Source organism: Condylura cristata, unplaced genomic scaffold (assembly GCF_000260355.1).
Source record: "Condylura cristata isolate star-nosed mole 26May11 unplaced genomic scaffold, ConCri1.0 scaffold00051, whole genome shotgun sequence".
Lineage (NCBI taxonomy): Eukaryota > Metazoa > Chordata > Mammalia > Eulipotyphla > Talpidae > Condylura > Condylura cristata.
In genome coordinates, this window is record NW_004567152.1 from 1,700,398 (window position 1) to 1,719,030 (window position 18,633).

General features: G+C 47.1%; 1 protein-coding gene across 1 annotated transcript in view; it reads left to right on the top strand.

Annotated features, from left to right (window-relative positions):
• Positions 1-4,407: 4,407 nt before the first annotated feature.
• The window catches only part of DGCR8 (DGCR8 microprocessor complex subunit), a 39,941-nt gene continuing 25,715 nt past the window's right edge, over positions 4,408-18,633 (top strand). Inside the window, exons 1-8 of the mRNA XM_004694977.2 lie at positions 4,408-4,493; positions 10,224-11,223; positions 11,649-11,808; positions 14,569-14,711; positions 14,860-15,142; positions 16,957-17,154; positions 17,403-17,504; positions 18,282-18,380. Coding sequence (XP_004695034.1) covers positions 10,504-11,223; positions 11,649-11,808; positions 14,569-14,711; positions 14,860-15,142; positions 16,957-17,154; positions 17,403-17,504; positions 18,282-18,380 — 1,705 coding nt within the window. The 5' untranslated portion in view covers positions 4,408-4,493; positions 10,224-10,503. The remainder of the gene's footprint in view (positions 4,494-10,223; positions 11,224-11,648; positions 11,809-14,568; positions 14,712-14,859; positions 15,143-16,956; positions 17,155-17,402; positions 17,505-18,281; positions 18,381-18,633) is intronic.

Below are 18,633 nucleotides of genomic sequence, written 5' to 3' on the forward strand. Positions count from 1 at the left end.
AAGGCCTGAAAGCCTGCCACAAGACTAAAGCACCTTCTGGCCGGGACCCATGAAAAAGGGTCAGAAATGGCCAGACAAATCTGGGAGGAAAAGAGCAAAATCAATATAAACACTGCCATAGTCACCTCCCTACAGGTATCTTACCCACATCTGCCTTAACTGTTACAGGGTCAGGAAAAAGCACGGTTTCTTCCTCACATGCTTGCTGCTCCATGTGGCTTCCTCAGGCCTCCTTCTTATTCTCCATCCAGCTTTCTTCTTTTCTCCTCTGATTCCTTCCTTCTCTCCTTTTTTCTCTGCTCAACTCCACCCTCTTTCTGGGTGGGGCAGGGAACCTGGAACCTCCCCTTTTCCTAGGGACCACCCTTTTACACTCCCAGATTTGTCTGGCCATTTCTGACCCTTTTCAATGAGTCCCAGCCAGAAGGTGCTTTAGTCTTGTGACAGGCTTTCAGGCCTTGCTTTGAGCCAATCCCTTTGGGCAGATTTTGCCCCACAAAGGGATGGGTAACTTCAGGTGTTTGATTTAGAAATTAGATTCTTTGTCTTTTCTGGATTGTGTACTGATTGTATTAAAGTTCCCTTCTTAAAGTTCTTTTATTTTGATGTGGCGGATGGCAGAACCTATTTAGAGCTAGGTTTAGGGGTTCAGTGGTGCCCCTTTCTCTGCCTTGTAACACAAGGAGAAGAGGGTACAGGTTTTATTATTTTCACACTAGTGGGCACCAGATAGGAGAGCTCTCCTGGAAAGATCTGGACTATTAACATACACATTTCCTTTTATACTTGGTTAGCTTAACATAAATTACATGGGTAGATTACATTTTGAATATACAAGGTCATTTAGAAGGGGGAATTTTGTGAAAGAGGCTAGCTAGCTTTCCTCCTTCCTCTTGGAATGCAATCTTGTTAGTATAAAGACCATCCATAAATCTGTCAGACAAAAGGAGAATCTGCAAATGATAAGGGAAAGCAAACTTGCTCATTGCACCTGGGTTGGAATGTTTATTTAATGCTACTTTTACTGCATTCATTTTTATATGTATTTTTTCCTTTCAGTAAGAGCAATTACCTTGACCATGAATGTAGAAGTAGCTGGCTCCTCAGCCCCACCCCTGTACCCCATACGTGCACACATTCTGTGTCAAAGTTCATTGCCCAAAGATGGAGGCTAACAGTAAAAAAATTTGGGAAGTAAACATTACAAGACCAGAAACTGGAGGTGGGGTAGAAATGATTAACATAGTTATTACACAAGCTATAGAATAGAGTATGGAAACCCAGACCAGAGATTGGGATATGGAGATTGGGGGCCATTATAAAAAAACAAACAAACACACCAGTCCTTTCAAATTCACCAAGTCAAACTAAATATAGAAATAAATCCTTAAGTGTCAACCCTAATGATTTTAACAGCAGTTAACAACCCCACAGAGGAATGGACTCCTTTCAAAGAGAAGACTCTTACCACTGCACTGACAAGAGGCAGCTCTCCATCCCACCTGTGGCTATGCAGGTGTTTCTCTTCACCAACCTTCTCCCTCTGCAAAGCAGTAGAGGCAGCTCTCCTCCTGAGGAGTTAGACATTGACACAGGCAAACGGGGACATAACCATGGGGAAAGAACAAGAGGGAAATACCAGAACACTGCATAGGAAGGGCAGGCTTGAAACATAATATCAAATGCTTATTAGGACAAAAGTCCTAAGCCACCAATGAAGAACTTGCAAGACCAACACCACTTCTAGACCCAAAGCCTTCCCACTGCTATAAAACCCTGATGTGTTCTTCACTTAATGGCAGCCCTTTTTCCAGACCCCTCACTTGCAGGAGCTGTCTGCCGCTTTATCTGTCTTTCCATAAATCTACTCAGGCCTTCTGGTTACTAGTAGGAGCTGGCCTTGTTCTTTAATAAAACTCTTTTGCTTTGCTCACTGTTGGGAATGAGGTGGGATTCATTCTTTGTTCCTCCAGCATGGTTCCTGGTTAGATTTGTGTCATTCCCAAAACTGTACCTGTTACTATGCAGGTGATGGAGGAAAAGAATAGAAAACCTAAAGGAGACATCACAAGGTAAAAAGCTGAATAAAGCAAGGAGGTTGGGGGCAAGTCCATAAGTCCCAAACAGGTATCAGACCGCTATTGGGAGTGTCAGAAACACAGACTAGAGGGTAAATATATAGAGATTGCACCTCCCTGGTGGCGCAACGGGTCACTATGAAGCTAGCAGCAGCCACTTCAGCACAAGTTTGATCCCTTGCTAGGGAGGTGACCCACATGGTGTGGCGGCAGACCTTATCTGCCTTACCCGCTGCTTCCCTCAGCAGTGTATTTCAGTCAATCTGCCTGCTCTGCTCCTCACTCTGTCTCCCTCTAGCCTGTACCTGAGTTCTGTATGCATAAATAATCTTTAAAAAAATACAGAGGTTGGACCCATTGGCCCATTGTGAAATCTCCAGTCCCTTTATGACTCCACATAGTTCTCCCAAATCAGCAGCAAACAGGCCAATCCACAAAGGAACCCCTCACAAAGAGAAAAAGATTCTATCATTGCAGTTTCTGAACTGCCCCAGGGCAGCAATCCTCTGAACACCTGTGCTTATGGGGGTGCTTCTTTCCACCAACTCTGTCTCTCTACAGGGTAGCAGCCTCCTGTATGCCCACGACCTATTCCATGCTGGGACTTCTTTTTACTGACCTCCCTCAGCAGAGGCTAATCTCCTCAGGGCTGCCTGCCTGCAACCACGCAGGCCTCTCTCAGCAAACCCTTTTAGGGCAGCTCTTCCTGCCGGCTTGTGTTTATGCAAGTGTCTTTATTCTTCTCTCCCCTTTCCCTAATAAACCTGATCTTAAAATATAACTAACATCTCTATCTCATGGAGAAGTTTGCCTGGGAAACTCACAAGGGGAGCTCTGGTGAAACCTTTCCCAGAGTGAACCTAAGTATCACACACTCCAAACTCATTTCCAAAAAACCACATCACTGGCATCTCTATTACCAAACTGTTAGAGGGCAACCCCAATGTGCAGGACATCCCTTCCCCACAACAAAACCTGTCCCTTTCAGGGGTAGCTCTCTCTACTAGTTTGTGTCTGTGCAAGTGTTCTTTACTACCCTTCCCTTTTTATAATAAACCTATTCCTTCGGATATAAGTAAATGCCTCTATCTGGTGGAGAAACTTGCCTGGGGAAACTGTGCTGCTGAAAGGTGAGCTCTGATGAACCTTTTCTCAAAGGTAACCCAAGGACCCCGATCTCTGAAACTAAACCTCTCTAGACAGGCTTTGCTTAAGACCAGACATCTCAGTTGATACAGGTTATTAAAGAGCCTCAAGCCCTTCTTGGCACCCAGACAACCTTTCCTGTCCCATCTGCTGCTCCCTCTGCAGTGTATTGCAGTAGATCTGCCTGTTCTGCTCCCCACTCTGTCTCTGGTGCATCCTCTCATCCCGGTGCCCCCAATCTCTGGACTCCACCTCAGGTATTGTGTGCATAATAAATCTTTTTTAAAAAACAGCCTGCCTTTCCTGTTCTCCACTCAGTCTCTGGTGAATTCTTTCATCCTTTCACTTCCAGTCTCATCCATACTTCTCCTAGATGTTATAACTTGTCTCAAAACCTTTTTACATTCCCCATAGTTACCTAAACTTACCCTCTTTCCTTATCTTGCTTTCTGCCTACAAAAACCTTTCATTTTATATAGCTTTGGAGCGCTTTTACTTGCTAGATGGGATGCTGTCAGATTCACGAATCCTTTACTAAAGCCACATGTATCTTTAAAAAGAACTCAGATTTTGTTATTTTATATTGCTACCTCCCTATTTGCGAGGCTGTTGATAGAGTACTGGCAAATGTCCACATCATTTGAGCTTATTTGCTTATTTTCCCCTAAAGATTATATTTGAACTAATGCCTTTCTTGGATAATGTGTGATTCACTAGGCCCTGGGCCGCTCAAGTTGCAGAATCGCACCCGCAACCCCCTCCCTGCCCCCACCCCCGCCCCCGCTCTCGCCCCTGCTCCCGCCCCAGCTCCTGCTTCCCTGTCCCAGCATTCCAGGCGCTTCCCGCGCTCCCCTGTTCCCAGCATTCCCCGCGTCCCCCAGTTCCCGGCGCTCCTCGCGGCCGCGGCCCTCTTCTAGGTGAACACCCCCCGGGCTGCGACGGTTAGCACGGCCTTGGCCTCACCGCTTGGTCCCGCCTGCGAGGCCGGAGTCATTGGACCGGGAGCCAAGGCTGCGAACGCCACGCGCAGCTGATTGGCGGCCTCGGCAGCCTGCTCGGAGCTTCCCCCAATGCAGGAGTGGGGGGAACGTGAAGGGATTGGTTGCGCACCACCAAAGCCCGCCCTCCGCTCCCCGCGCGCGGCAGGCGGGTCCCGCGGACCGGAGAGTGCCTGGGCGGCCTTTCTAGATGGAGGAGGCGATCAGGCGGTGAGGGGCTCCTTGCTGTGGTCGGGCTGCGGGCAGCTCGGGCAGGCCGCAGGCGTCGGAGGTAGGTGCGGGGCGCGAGGGGCGCCCCGCGGGCCGGCCGGGCGGGCGAGCGCTGCGGCCTGTGCGAGGACGCGCCCTTCCCATCCCTCCCGGGCCTAGGGCCGCGGGCACGGGCGGCGGCTGGGCGGGTCCGGCCACGCGGAGTCCGGGCCATTGTGAGACATCATGGCCGCGAATCTCGGAGAACGTCGGGTTGCGGTCCCCTCTGGGGGGCGCGGTGTGAGGGGGCAGGCCCCGAGCCCAGGCTGAGCGGACACGGGTGGCTTTGCGCTTGGGCAAACGGCCGGGGTGTAAAGCTCCTTGCTCTGTGGGTCCCGAATTGCTTCCGGCGGGAAAGGCGTGAACCTGGGTGGCAAGATCCCTCTAATACAGTTTGGGATATCTGAGAAGTCACCCGTCTTTTTTTCCCCCCAAATGCTCGTGGATGGAGTGTCACGTAAATATTCAGAATGTTGTCTTATTGTAACGATGAGTGTGGTAGAAATAAATGGAAAGTGGCAACCTGTTGGCAGTGGTACCTGTCAAGTATCTTCCGATGCACATGGGTTGCTTGTGGTAGGAATTTCGTTTACCTTTTGCATGTTTGCATGTATTTTTGTTATTCGATGCACGCCAATCCAGTTTAGGGCTGTTGACTGAGAGGCCAACCACTAGGGGAGTAAGTACCCTGTTTCCGGGCTGCAGACTGGATTCCCAGTCTTGGGGCCTCAGACAGACCCACCTGCAGGTAGTCTGTCACTCAGCGAAAGAAGCCATTGACCAGTTGGTGCTGCTGCCTGTGAGTACAGGATGTGCGGTCCCTTGGAGAATGACAAAAGGAATGGATGAGGTCATACTGCTGTGAAATTGGGGGGGAGGCTGCAGTATGAGAGGCTTGACCTAAAGGCAGCAGCCACAGCACTGAACCATCACAGCAGTGTCTTAATGCTAGCCTGCAAGTGGACTCCAGTGAAGGGTGCTGTCCACTTGTTATGGTTTTACCTCTGTATCACAGATACAGGGCACCATGATAAAGAGTTTGCTGCTGGCACACAGTCTAGTTGGCAAGCAAGGCTTGCATTCATATGTTCAGTCTATTGAAATAGTGCAACCATTGGGCCACTGAGCCATCCTTTGAGCCTGGTACTGTTTTGGGGGAACACTTCTGAGGACTGTTTTGTAATGTGTGACCTTGGGGCAGGAAATGTGATTCTGACTGCTTTGCCTAGTCTTAGCCTTTCATCGTAGTAACTGTTGTCTCCTTCTTGGTGATGTCATCCAGCCTCCTGAGTTTTGCCACCTCTTCCTGACATTTCCATCTTGTCTACCTCCAGCCCCATTGGAACCTCTGAACTACCACTCTTTCTTGTCTTTATCTAGTGTTATTAAGAAGCCATATCCAAACCAAATCCTGATCTTCACCAACCTGGGAACCCTCCGATTGCTGTCTTTACCACTTCAGTTTGATAGCTCTGTCCTTGAGTTTGGAATCCCCTAGATTTCTTTTAGGTCATCACACAACCCTCAGGACCACATCTCACCATCTCTAACTTAATACCTTTTATCTTTAAATATTTATTTTATTCATGCATACAAGAGCTGGGGTGTAGGCCAGAGGGGTGTCGAGGGTGACAGGATTCACCAAAGACAGAAAAGGCAGATCTACTGAAATACACTGCTGAGGGGAACAGTGGGCGAGACAGGAGAGGTCTGCTGTGCCCTGTGGGTCAGCTTCCTGGCTGGGGATCGAACTCATGCTTCAGTGGCTGGCAACAGCTTGATAGTGCTGAGACTTAACCCCTTGTACCATGAGGGAGGCCCACTTAATGTCTTGATCCAAGCCTTTAATTCTCCTTGCTCTCATCTAGTCCTCCCTCCTTGTCTCTGATTTTTTTTTCTGCAGCAGAGGGGTTCTTTTAAAAATGCAAGATTGTATAAGACCAAGGTAGTATCTTGACTGGGTGGTAAAGCAGTTCTTCTACTTTCTGTGACCTTGAGGAAGTTGCTTCACATTTCTCAGTACCCTGTGAGAACTGCTGGGTAAAAATGCACAAAGCCTATAGAATAGAACTTGATGGAGAGTTGGGTGCCATTCCTTTTTTTTTTTTAAAGATTTATTTATTCATACAGAACTGGGGTACAGGCCAGAGATGCGGAGGATGAGAGGATTCACCAGGGACAAACTGGGGAGCAGAACAGGCAGATCGACGAAGTATACTGCTGAGGGGAGCAGCGGGCGGGTCAGGAGAGGCTTGCCGCGCCATGTGGGTCACCTCCCTGGCTGGGTATCAAACTCATGCTTCAGTGGCTGTGGATAGCTTCATATTTTAAAATGCTAAATTTTTTTAAAAAAGATTTATTTATGCATGCATGCAGAACTAGGGTACAGGCCAGAGGTGCAGGGGTGGCAAGTGGATTCACCAGATACAGGGGGAGCAGAACAGGCATATCAATGAAGTACACTGCTGAGGGGAGGTCTCACCATGTGGGTCACCTCCGGGGCTGGGGATCGAACTTGCACTGAAGCACCTGTGGCTAGCTTGCAGTGCTGGGCCTTAACCCATTGTGCCACCAGGGAGGGCCTATTCCCTTTTTTTTAAAAAAAAAAAAAAAATTTATGCATACAAGAACTAGAGTGTGTAATCCAGAGGTGTGGGGGAAGAAGGAAAGGGTGAGAGGATTCACCAGAGACAGACTGGGGAGCTGAACAGGCAAATCTACTGAAATACATTGCTGGACAAGACAGGAGAGGTCTGCTGCACCATGTGGATTAGCTTTCCTGGCTGGGGATACAACTCAGTGCTGCTGCCAGTGCTGCAGTGGGCTGTGGATAGCTTGATAGTACTGAAACTCAAACTCCTGTGCCACCAGTGAGGCCCAGGATGCCATCCATATCATTGGATCATGTGACCTCATTGCTTGGCCTCTCCTGTCCTGTGGTCCATCTTTCTGAAGATAAGAACCAAAGTTTCTGCTATACCAAACTTCTATCCAAAGGCCTTTGTTCTTTTCTGTGTTGCCTGGGAAGCCTAACCATTCACTTTTCTATGCCTTCAGATGCACATTTAATGTGAGGTCTTCCCTTTCAGAAATTGCATCCCTTTATTTTCTCTGGGTAGCACAGCACATGCTTTTCTTACTAATCTATCTCCTGCTAAAATGTGAGCTGTGGTGTAGAGATGGTTTTCTGTTCTGTGCCTCAGAATTTAGAATGGTGATTATGACACATGGAAATGGTTCAGCTAACACTTGACAGAGTAGAAATGCCTTAAAATTTAGTAAGGAACTTAACTGGTAGTTGAGGCTGAGTACTTTCCCTGGACATTCTCTCTGACCGTTTCACCTCTTCAAGGCCTTCAGTATCATTATCATCTTTGTTCTGGTATTTCTGTATTGGCTCTAGCTTATTGGCCTTTTTCATAAGGTGGTGGGCACCTTACCTGTACTAGCATTTGTGGTAGTCCATTTGTACTACTATTTGTCTCAGTCCCTCCTGTTTACTGTCTTCATGTTAGTGCTTTCAGTCTCCAGAAACATGCAGATTGGCTCTTGCTGGGTTTCCTCAGACCTGCCAGGTGCCGAGGGTGTTGGTCCTTGTCTGATCTGTGTTCTCTAGCACTGGATTTGCTGACTTTCTGTCGGCTGAAATGATCCCTATTGGCTGCCAGGAGACTGACCTTATTCTGCATAGTGTTCCTCATGCTTGTCTGACTATAGCCTCCTTAGAGTTTATAGCAGTTCTGAGACAGGCTATTTGCTATCTTTGCTTGAAGGAGCTTCAGGGGACACACCTTTGGAGGAGGTATCATGTTAAATTCTCATTGAATTCAGAAAAATAAGAACATCATAGACTCTAGGAAATAGTGACAGCAGAAGTAGTGGAAATAGGAAATAGGTAACTGCCCCCTCACCAGCTTTGTGCATATGGTGGTGGACCTTGTTTCATGTTAATGGTAGCTCCTTCCATAAAATATTTGATCACTGAATATTTGTCAAATGAATGAATGAAATCTGAAGGTACTTGTGTTCTCTTCAAAGTGCAGCCACTGTGCTCTATCCCTGTACTGCAAACACCATAAATTTTTAAATGTGGTGATTTTTTTTCTGTCCATGCACTTAGGCTGCTCCATACAGGTGTATTTGCCTCTGTGTGTGTGCATGTTCACTTGTACCTGAAGGGTATGGGTGTGTGAGCATGTGCTTCTGCTCTAGTGCCAGGCCCTCTACACACCTCTGTGTGTTTTTTTTTTTTAAGGTTTGTTTATGCATATAAGAATTAGGGTACAGGCCAGAGGTGAAAGGAGTGAGATGATTCACTAGAGACAGAGTGGGGAGCAGAACAGGTAGATCCACTGAAATGTATCGCTGCAGGGAATAGTGGGTAAGACAGGAGAGGTCTGCCATGCCATGCGGGTCACCTCCTTGGTCAGGAATTGAACTGGTGCTGCAGTGACTGTGGATAGCTTCATATTGCTGCACTTTAACCTGTTACATCACCAGGGAGGGCCCACCTCTGAGTTTTTTGGTTGCCCGTCTGTCCTGCCTTTTTAGCTTCATGCCATCCTTTTGTCATCCTCCCTCTGGCATGAAGCTTCCCAGATTTGTGTTCTCAGCCGTCTTCTTGGTTTGTGTTCTCTCTCTGGGTGACTGACGCCGCCCTCATGTATTCTGGCCCTCTGTCTCTGGGTCAGTCACAACACCAGAACTATGGCCTTAGCCTGTTGGACAGACCTGCCTGGAGGTTCATTCATTCTCCTCTTTGGGCTTCTACCTAAATTCTGGGATATGTATGTCTTTCCAAGGGAAGAACCTCATTTGCCCTCAGTTCTCTCTTGTTTCTCCTCTCCACCTCTACCCATTAACAGCTCGTCAGTTCTATGTCAGTGGTCTTTAGAGCTCCAACCCCCTCACCAGGGGTTTCATACCTTTGTCTGCTGGTCTTGAGGGCTGCCCCATATGCCTCTAGCAGAGGCACTCTTCCTGGTACAGCTGTGGAGCCTTTTTTTTTAAATAGGGACTGATTTGTGGCACAAGAATTCCCCTATCTTGATGGTCCCTAATTGCCCCCAGGACGTGCCTTGATTCCAGCTCTCTCCTATGGGACCCACTCCCAAAACAGGCAGTCTCCTATCCCTACTGCCCCCTCTACTGGGAACAGAACCATGCCACCTCTGGTGACGTCAGAACGCTCCATCACTGTCCTGTCCACGTGCCACCTTGTGGGCCCAGGAGAGCCCTGATTTCCATGGGTAGAAGAGCGCCTGGCTGTACCTCTGAGGCTCTAGTGCTGCAGAGTTGAACTGAGGGTCTCGCGCTCGCCCTCTGACTGACCCAGCCGTAGCAGGTGAGTGGATCATTGTTGCACTGATGCCCAGAGTGAGGCCACACACCTTATGTGTGTTCTGGAAAGGGGCAGGCAGTCTTACACTGTGTGATCATTTACCTAATAAATCAAGTGAGGGGAATGATGTGGTAAAGTTTAGCATAGTTTTTTTCCTAGTCATTTTGAACCTTAAGATGATCTTTTGTTTTTCTGAAGTGAGATTTAGAGTGGACAGTTAATAAAGTATTTAACTTTGGCCTTAAATTACAATTTTGGCTCTAAAGAAAAGGAGAGTTAGTTTTGAAGCCTAAATCGTTCTTGTTGGCAGCATTATTTCAAGTTCTTAATACACTGCTAATAATTCTCTTGGTACCAGAAAAGCACAAGGTTTTTGTCATTTTGTGATGATGTTTTTAAATCTCTTTGCAGGTGAAAGAAGAAAAGTGCCACTTTGGCATGAAGACAGACTCGCTTAGTCGTCAGTCATTTAAGCTGAGTGCATTGTGATTTCCAATAATTGAGGCAGTGGTTCTAAAAGCTGTCTACATTAATGAAAAGAGCAATGTGGCCAGCTTGACTAAGCCGCCAGTGTGTGCAGCGCGGGCAGGACGGCACCTGGGTCTCGACGGACTTGTGCATGTTAGCTGTATAGATTTATGTAAGGTTTTTAAAACTTTGGTCTTTTAAACTAGTCTTAACTACTTTTGCTATGGAGACATATGAGAGTCCCTCTCCTCTCCCGCGTGAGCCCGCAGGAGAAGTGGTGATGGAGAACCGAGCGTGCCCCCTCCAAGAGCTGCCCCGTGAACAGTCTCCACCACCTCCCCTGCAAACGTCCAGTGATGCAGAGGTAATGGACGTTGGCTCTGGTGGTGATGGACAGGCCGAATCCCCTGCTGAGGACCCACTCAACTTCTTCGGAGCTTCTCTTCTCTCCAAAGGATCCTTCTCTAAGGCCCGCCTCCTCATAGACCCGAACTGTAGTGGCCACAGCCCACGCACCGCCCGGCACGCACCTGCGGTCCGGAAGTTCTCCCCTGACCTTAAGTTGCTTAAGGATGTAAAAATTAGTGTGAGCTTTACCGAGAGCTGCAGGAGTAAGGACAGGAAGGTGCTGTACACAGGAGTGGAGCGCGACACTCGCGCAGAGTGCAATCTGGCCCTTAGCCCTGTCAGTGGAGACATGCATGCTTGTCCCTTTGGCGGGAGTGTTGGTAATGGGGTAGGTATAGGGGGTGAGAGTGCTGATAAAAAGGATGAGGAGAATGAGCTGGATCAGGAAAAGAGAGTGGAGTATGCAGTGCTCGATGAGTTAGAAGATTTTACTGACAATTTGGAGCTAGATGAAGAAGGAACAGGAGGGTTCACGGCTAAAGCAATCGTGCAGAGAGACAGAGTGGATGAAGAAGCCTTGAATTTCTCCTATGAGGTATGTTGGCAACCCTTCCTTTGGAGCGCTCTTAGCAAAACCCAAAGAAAAGTATTTGGGAATTGCAGTATCCTTTAAAAGCTGATGTTGCAGGAAAAAAAAAACAACAACAACCCACCTACATGAGGTGCAGTAACATTAATGTGGGAAAGGAGTCTGGGTTCTTAGCTTCCTGGTGAATTGTATGTACCTTGTACCCAATTCGTTAAAAGGTACCCTGATGTTGTCCCCAACTGTGCCAAGTTGTTGGTTTCAGTTGTTGATTTCTTCCTGCTTGTTTTTCAGGCACCATAAAGCTACATCTAGGTCCCCCTTCTTGAGAGTGCCTTATTTTGCTGTCTGTTCTCACTAATGTTTTTAAGCTTGCCAGTGGTACAGGAACTTGGGAGCTAGGGACCATAGTATCTGAATAGCATGTTTTGTAGGATGAATTTGACAACGATGTTGATGCTCTGCTGGAAGAGGGACTTTGTGCTCCCAAAAAGAGACGAATGGAAGAGAAATACGGAGGGGACAGTGACCACCCATCTGATGGCGAGACAAGTGTGCAGCCAATGATGACCAAGATTAAAACAGTGCTCAAAAGTAAGTTGGCAAGTCAGGAAGTAGTGATGTTAGCAGGGGACAGATGTGTAGGTGTGAGAGCTCTTAAGGTGTCAGGCAGCAGTTTGGGCAGTGAGCATTGTTTGTGGGCAGAATGGTGATGTCTGGTGAAGGAGTCTCAGAATAGACACAGGGACTCATCCAGATGTACACTGACCAAGGCTTACATCATGGTATATGCTGTGGAAGCTTCAGAGCAGCTGCAGTTATTCAGAGGAAGGGAGATGATGGGGTAAAGAGGGGATGTTGGATACACTGAGAGACGATGAGATGGTAGCCAGTGACTGTGCAGATAAACGCCAGAAGTAAACACTCAGTGCAGTGGCAGGTCCAGGTTCTGGATTCTTCTCTACTGAGTGTTGGAAGCCAAGAGAAGCAAGCTGGTGTTGCTGTGGCTACAGCAAGGCCATATTCTCAGGTGGGTAGGGTGGGAGTTCATGGGTACAGGTATTGGAGTTTCAGAGATGTAAGCAATGGAATTTTGTTTGGATTTGGGGAAAACAGTTGTGAAGCATCCAGAATTGTACCTGCAATGTTCCTTCATTGATGTGGTAAAGGAATCAGTGTTGGTTTTGAGCTTTCCTGGCCTGGAAGCCCCTGTGGGTGTCCAGGTGGAGATGTTGGATTGGAGGTGGAGTGTCCAGGTGCAGCTGGGCTGCAGAGAACCATTAAAATTGCTTTATCTGTTCGTGTGAGACTGCTGATGTCACAGAGAGAGTACAGAGCAAATCTTGAGCATGCAAGTGATACCTCAAGCTGAGAACCAGAGTACAGAAGATTGTGAAGCAATTAAGTGTGAAGAAATTAAGGTCAGGTGGTATGCACTCTCATCCGTGCTGGTTGCAGTCTATGTCCATGCTGGTTGCAGTATATGTCCATGTTGGAAAAGGATGGATGTTGGTTTTAGAAATAAAGGTGGAGATGAACTTGGTATCTCAGTTTCTGGGGAGGGGTGAGGAATAATCTTCATCTCTGGGAGGCTTGCTACTAAGCAGCCCACAGGTTAGCATACTTCTGGCAGTGCCTGCATTTAGCACTGCGGCTCCTTTCCCAGCCTGCCTGCTCGGTAACTTACTTAACCCACTGCCTTCCTCCTGGGAACTGCAGTGTGGGCTTCACTTAAAGACTTTGTATGAACTGCATGTGAGCTCTTCAGATGGCTAGACCAACTTTGTGGGTGCTCGTCACAAATGAGTGACCCAGATGAACCCTTGTTGTGCTTGGCTCATAGTTTGTTTCTCCTGATTTAGCTCAGCTAGTGTAAAGCAGCTTCTTCTTGGCCTTAGCTCACAGGGAAGGGTGCCTTCTAGGCATTCCTTCTCAGGGCTGTCTGACTCCAGCCATCTGTCCAGTATCAGCTGTTTGTGGGCTCACAGGGCTGGAGTCAGTGTTGCTGAGCTAGGGCCTGCTAGATGCCATTCCCTTTTCCCTTCAGTCATTTATGCCACTTTTATCATTTAGGTATTTTTTTTAGGTTCACTTCCATTTATCCTTTTGTTTTATTTTATTTTATTTTTTTAAAGATTTATTTATTTATTCATACAGAACTGGGGTACAGGCCAGAGATGCGGAGGGTGAGAGGATTCACCAGGGACAGAGTGGGGAGCAGAACAGGCGGATCAGAAGAAGTACTGCTGAGGGGAGCAGCGGGCGGGTCAGGAGAGGTCTGCCTCGCCATGTGGTCACCTCCGGGGCAGGCGGGGATCGAACTCATGCGGAAGTGGCTTAAGCTTCTTAGTGCAGTGCTTTAACCGCTGCGCCACCAGGGAGGGCCCTCCATTTATCCTTTTGCTTCAAAAATTTTTAATGTGTTTCCAGTACTTAATAAGGAATTTTTAGTTAAGCTTTTATTTATGTTTTTACCAGCAACTAGGACTGTCTGTTGCAGGTATTCTAAATAGCTCACATGGAGCAATGGTTGACAAGAGTGCATTTTATTAGCCAGGCTTTCGTCCCCGTGGCCAAAGCAGAGAGTCCACAGTGTTCACCAGTGGTAGAAGCAGGAAATGAGGTCAGGATTTGTGTTTTGTAATACCTTCTTCTGGGCCCCTTCATGTATATTGTTTAGTCCTACCTAGGCCTGGAGTATAGCAATGCATAAGGTAGACATTTTCCTGTTGTTTTGAGGAACTTAGGTTAGGCCCAGCCAAGTATATACCTGTATAGCCAAGTGGCAAGTGGGACTGGAATGGGCTATATCTGGTGGAGAGCTTTGGGTACTCCTCTACTCCTTAGATTTTAGAGGTTCTTTTCAATATTTGGTTCCCTCTACTGATGTCACCAGTCATGACATAGTTGAATAAAGATTAGCAAAGTAATGTTGGTGTAATATAGAGGTTGCAGATGTACATCATTATGTATCAGCTTATATCACACTGTAATTCTTTCTTTTTAAAGATTTATTTATTTATGCATACAGAACTGGGGTGCCAGAGGTACAGGGGCAATAAGAGGATTCACCAGAGACAGAGTAGGGAGCAGAACAGGCAGACTGATGAAGTACACTGCTGAGGGGAGCAGCGGGTGGGTCAGGAGAGGTCTGCCGCACTATGTGGATCACCTCTGGAGCTAGGGATTGAACTCATACTTAAGCGGCTGAGGCTCACTTGCAGTGGTGGGCTTTAACTCTCCACCTTTATTTCTAGCTAGCTCTTCAGGGAGGGCCTATCACATTATAATTCTTAAAATATTAATTCTAAGTGTTTTTAAAGTGATTGCAGGATGTTTTTGTTTTCTGTGCAGGTCGTGGCCGCCCACCTACAGAACCGTTACCTGATGGGTGGATCATGACATTCCATAATTCTGGAGTCCCTGTGTACCTTCACAGAGAGTCTCGGGTGGTCACCTGGTCCAGGCCGTACTTCTTGGGAACGGGAAGCATACGGGTAGGGGATGCATTTCATTTTACAAGCTTGCAGACTGAATATGTACATACCTTGTTATCATAGCCAAGCAGAGGCTGGTGAAGGACATGGGATATTCATACCTTCAGGTACATCCTTATGATCTGTGTTGTAATTTTGCTATCCACAGAAACATGACCCTCCTCTGAGTAGCATCCCCTGCCTGCATTACAAGAAAATGAAGGATAATGAGGAAAGGGAGCAACACAGTGAGCTCCCCCCCAGTGGGGAAGTATCACCTCTCAAGCCCCTGAGCCGATCTGCAGAGCTAGAGTTTCCACTGGAAGAACCTGATTCCATGGGGGCTGACTCGGGACCTCCAGATGAGAAGGACCCTCTGGGAGCTGAGGTTACCCCGGGAGCCCTGGGACAGGTGAAAGCCAAGGTTGAAGTGTGCAAAGATGAATCAGTGGGTAAGTTTTTGGATTGAACTTTATTTTTTCCTTGCCAGTCAGCATTCATCAGCATAAATATTACTGCATCCCCTGTGTTCCCTGGCCTTATGACTGAAGGCCATCAGTTGTTAGTTGTATTTGTGAAGAAGGGACTGTGCTAGGGCTTTCTTCCACCTTGGAGTTGTTGGAAACTCCACTTCTGTGATCTTAGAACCTTGTCCCCAGGTCTTATGCTCCAGGCTCCTACACTTGGGCAGGCATTGTAGGGCCTAAGTGCTGGTGCTGCCATGGAGACAGTTCGTAATAGTGCAGACTGACCTTTCTTTCCAGTTGCTTTTACGATCTTTCTTGAAGCTTGTTTTTTCAGTAGCATGTCCTCCCATATATTTGGATATATGTCCTGATGCCTTTAGAGTATCTTCAATACATGGAGTCGGCCCTCTTGATTTCTGGAATTAATTTTTGGACTGTGTGTCCATGTTTTTCATTGTTGGCATAATTCTACCCATTCCATCTTAGTCGACTCTTCAGTAATAACAAACCTGTTTTAGTCGACCTGAATTTCTTTCAAAGACGACTTTGAGGTTTCAGGATTTTAAAGTATTGCTACTTGACCTCTTTCATAACTTCTGTGTGATAGACCCTGGAAGAGCTGGGGTGAGGGTGCTGTTGTGAAGAAGGGGAGTTCTGCTTCTGGGGGCAGAGAGGGAGGAAAGCCACATCCCATTCCTAGAGAGAAACAGAGGCCTCTGAGGAGAATGATGCCTTGAGTGTCTGGGGGGAGTACAGGTTGTTTTTCTGTCTCCCCAGCTTTCCAGTGACTGGACACACTTGTCTCTCCTCAACCACTCTGTATGGCATGGGGCGGGGGGCGTGGGGGGGTCTTCCCTCCCCCACCCAAGTTGGGTCATCATCAGGAATACAACCAGAAGGGAACTTACCCTTTCTGACTTAATAGTTCATTTCTTCATAACAGCTTTTATGCACATGTGACACCTGAATGTGTTTCTGTTTTTTAAAATACCTTGCCTTCTTTGTCTAACTTCTCTCTCATACAAGAGATGGCTACTAGTATTTGATTTCCACATGTAGTTCTTGTAAAGAAAGCTGTGGTTGGGACTTATAGTTAAGTATATGGTTTCACAATTTCTTGATGTAACCATACATATCTCAGTCTTACGCACAGACCTTCTGTCCACCTTCCTCTGGTGAGCTTACACTGGGCTGTCAGGTGGTCCTCTGAGAGAGAAAGGGGTATGTGTTTACAGTGCTAAGAGCAGGGGGCCTGAGACTTCACTGAACAGCACACAAAGTATCTGAATGAACTATAGGGCTGGACCAGGGACCTCATGCAGGGTGGCGTGATGAGAGCCAATGGGTGTATTGTTGAGTGTGGGGGTGGCCAGGGGTAGCTAATGGAGTGCACATGAGGTAGCAAGAGCGGTGGGTAGTGGACACTGCAGATGGCCACTCCGCTGCTGTTGGTGGTTCTCAGTGACCTGTTTAGATACAGGAGAAAGGCCCTGGAAATTTCCTTTTTAAAGCTTTTTCTCTTAAAATTTTTATGTTGTTCCACATAAACTAAAATGATGCCCCAGACATCGCTGCATAAGGGACCTGCCAGAATAATTTGAACTGGCAGAAAGAAGAACCTACTTTTTCCATTCCTTCAGACGGAACAGGGAACAGGTAGTAGGGGGTACCACTTCATTTTAATGTGGGTTTGATGGGCAGCACATTGCAGTTTGCTGTGTGGGCAGAAGAAGTGTGATTTTTTTTTTTACATTGAATGTTAGTAATTTGATATATGGTATATGGTTAATTTTGTATAGATCTTGAGGAATTTCGGAATTACTTGGAGAAGCGTTTTGACTTTGAGCAAGTTACTGTGAAGAAATTTAGGACCTGGGCTGAGCGGCGGCAGTTCAACCGGGAAATGAAACGGAAACAAGCCGAGTCAGAGAGGCCCATTCTGCCAGCCAATCAGAAACTTATTACGTTATCTGTGCAAGATGCACCCACAAAGAAAGGTAAATTGGGGCTTATGAATTTTAACATCGGCAGGCATTCATGCTGTTATTTTGTGTGTGTGATGCTATTAATTTTCATTTGTTGTTCCCGGAATGTTTTAATTCAAAGTTTATATTTACTCTCCCACATTCATGGTGGAGAGTCCCTAATGTAGTGAATGACTTGGGAACTTGTATGGTGCCAAGTCCCAGGTGCCAGCTTGCATCGAGTCCTTGCACCATTGCTGAGATGGTCCTTCTTGTCACAGAATTTGTCATTAACCCCAATGGGAAATCCGAGGTCTGCATCCTGCACGAGTACATGCAGCGTGTCCTCAAGGTCCGCCCTGTTTATAATTTCTTTGAATGTGGTAAGTTTGACCTTCACCATCTCGGTCCTAAAGGATCACACATGTTACTTTGGTCAGCTGGAGAGGCAGTTGCTTTGAGTGCTAACTCCATTCCGCAAGACTAGAAATGAAAGGGCAGGGAGAACTGCGCTGCAGAGCAGTTCATTTTCATGGAAGTGTGCCCACGAAAGAGTGAGAGTGAATCCCCCTGCTTGTTGTTCTGTCTGCATCCCTGACCTTGCCTTTCTCTTGTCAAGCCCAAGCTGCCTTTCTGTGAGAAAGGCCTGTGACTGTGTCTCCTAATACCCACAGCGGGATTCAGGGCCTCATCCTACACCTGCCAGTTTTCTTCTGCAGTCATTCTCAATCACATTTCTGTGAAAAGCAGTTTAATTTCCCCTTGGGAACGAGAACCTTTTGCTTCTTGCTTCTTTGGCTCAGTACATCTGTGCACCTTGGCTCCTCCCCATTCCCATTTTCATCTTTCAGAGATAATGGTCCCTGGCCCTGGCAACTCTGCCTCAGACCTCATGTTTCGCCTCCAGCATGCTACCCCATGGTGTCCCCCATTTCCCATGATTTTCCTCAAAGTACTCTTCTGCTTGCTGACCATCCCTCTATAGCCCATCACCACACCTCAGGGGAACCCTCAGGTCTAACAGCAGGTACTCTTTTTTTGGGGGGGGGGGCAGTCCTGTCTTAACTCGTCTGTTGGTTGAACAGATTGTGTGTATGTGTGTGTGCAGCCTTTTAATTCTTGGCTCTAGTGTATTTTAAAACAGTAATTTTAATTTTAAGAGAACCCAAGTGAACCTTTTGGTGCCTCCGTGACCATTGATGGTGTGACCTATGGATCTGGAACTGCAAGCAGCAAAAAACTTGCGAAGAATAAAGCTGGTAATGTGATTGGGTATCAGAGGCCCATACTGTTTATTGGGTCTGCCCCTCCCTTGACTAGGGAGGGCTGAGCTAGCTGTAGCCCAGCTGGGAGGAGTGTGGGTGGAGCAAATTAGTTTTATTTATGTCATCTTCAGCTTTGAGTTTTAAAAATTATGTGCTCATTGGAAAAGATTCAGAGAAAGTAATATGTGAGCTATAAAAGTAGAAGGTCCTTTCGCTACACATTGGCAACAGGGCTACAATCTCCTGC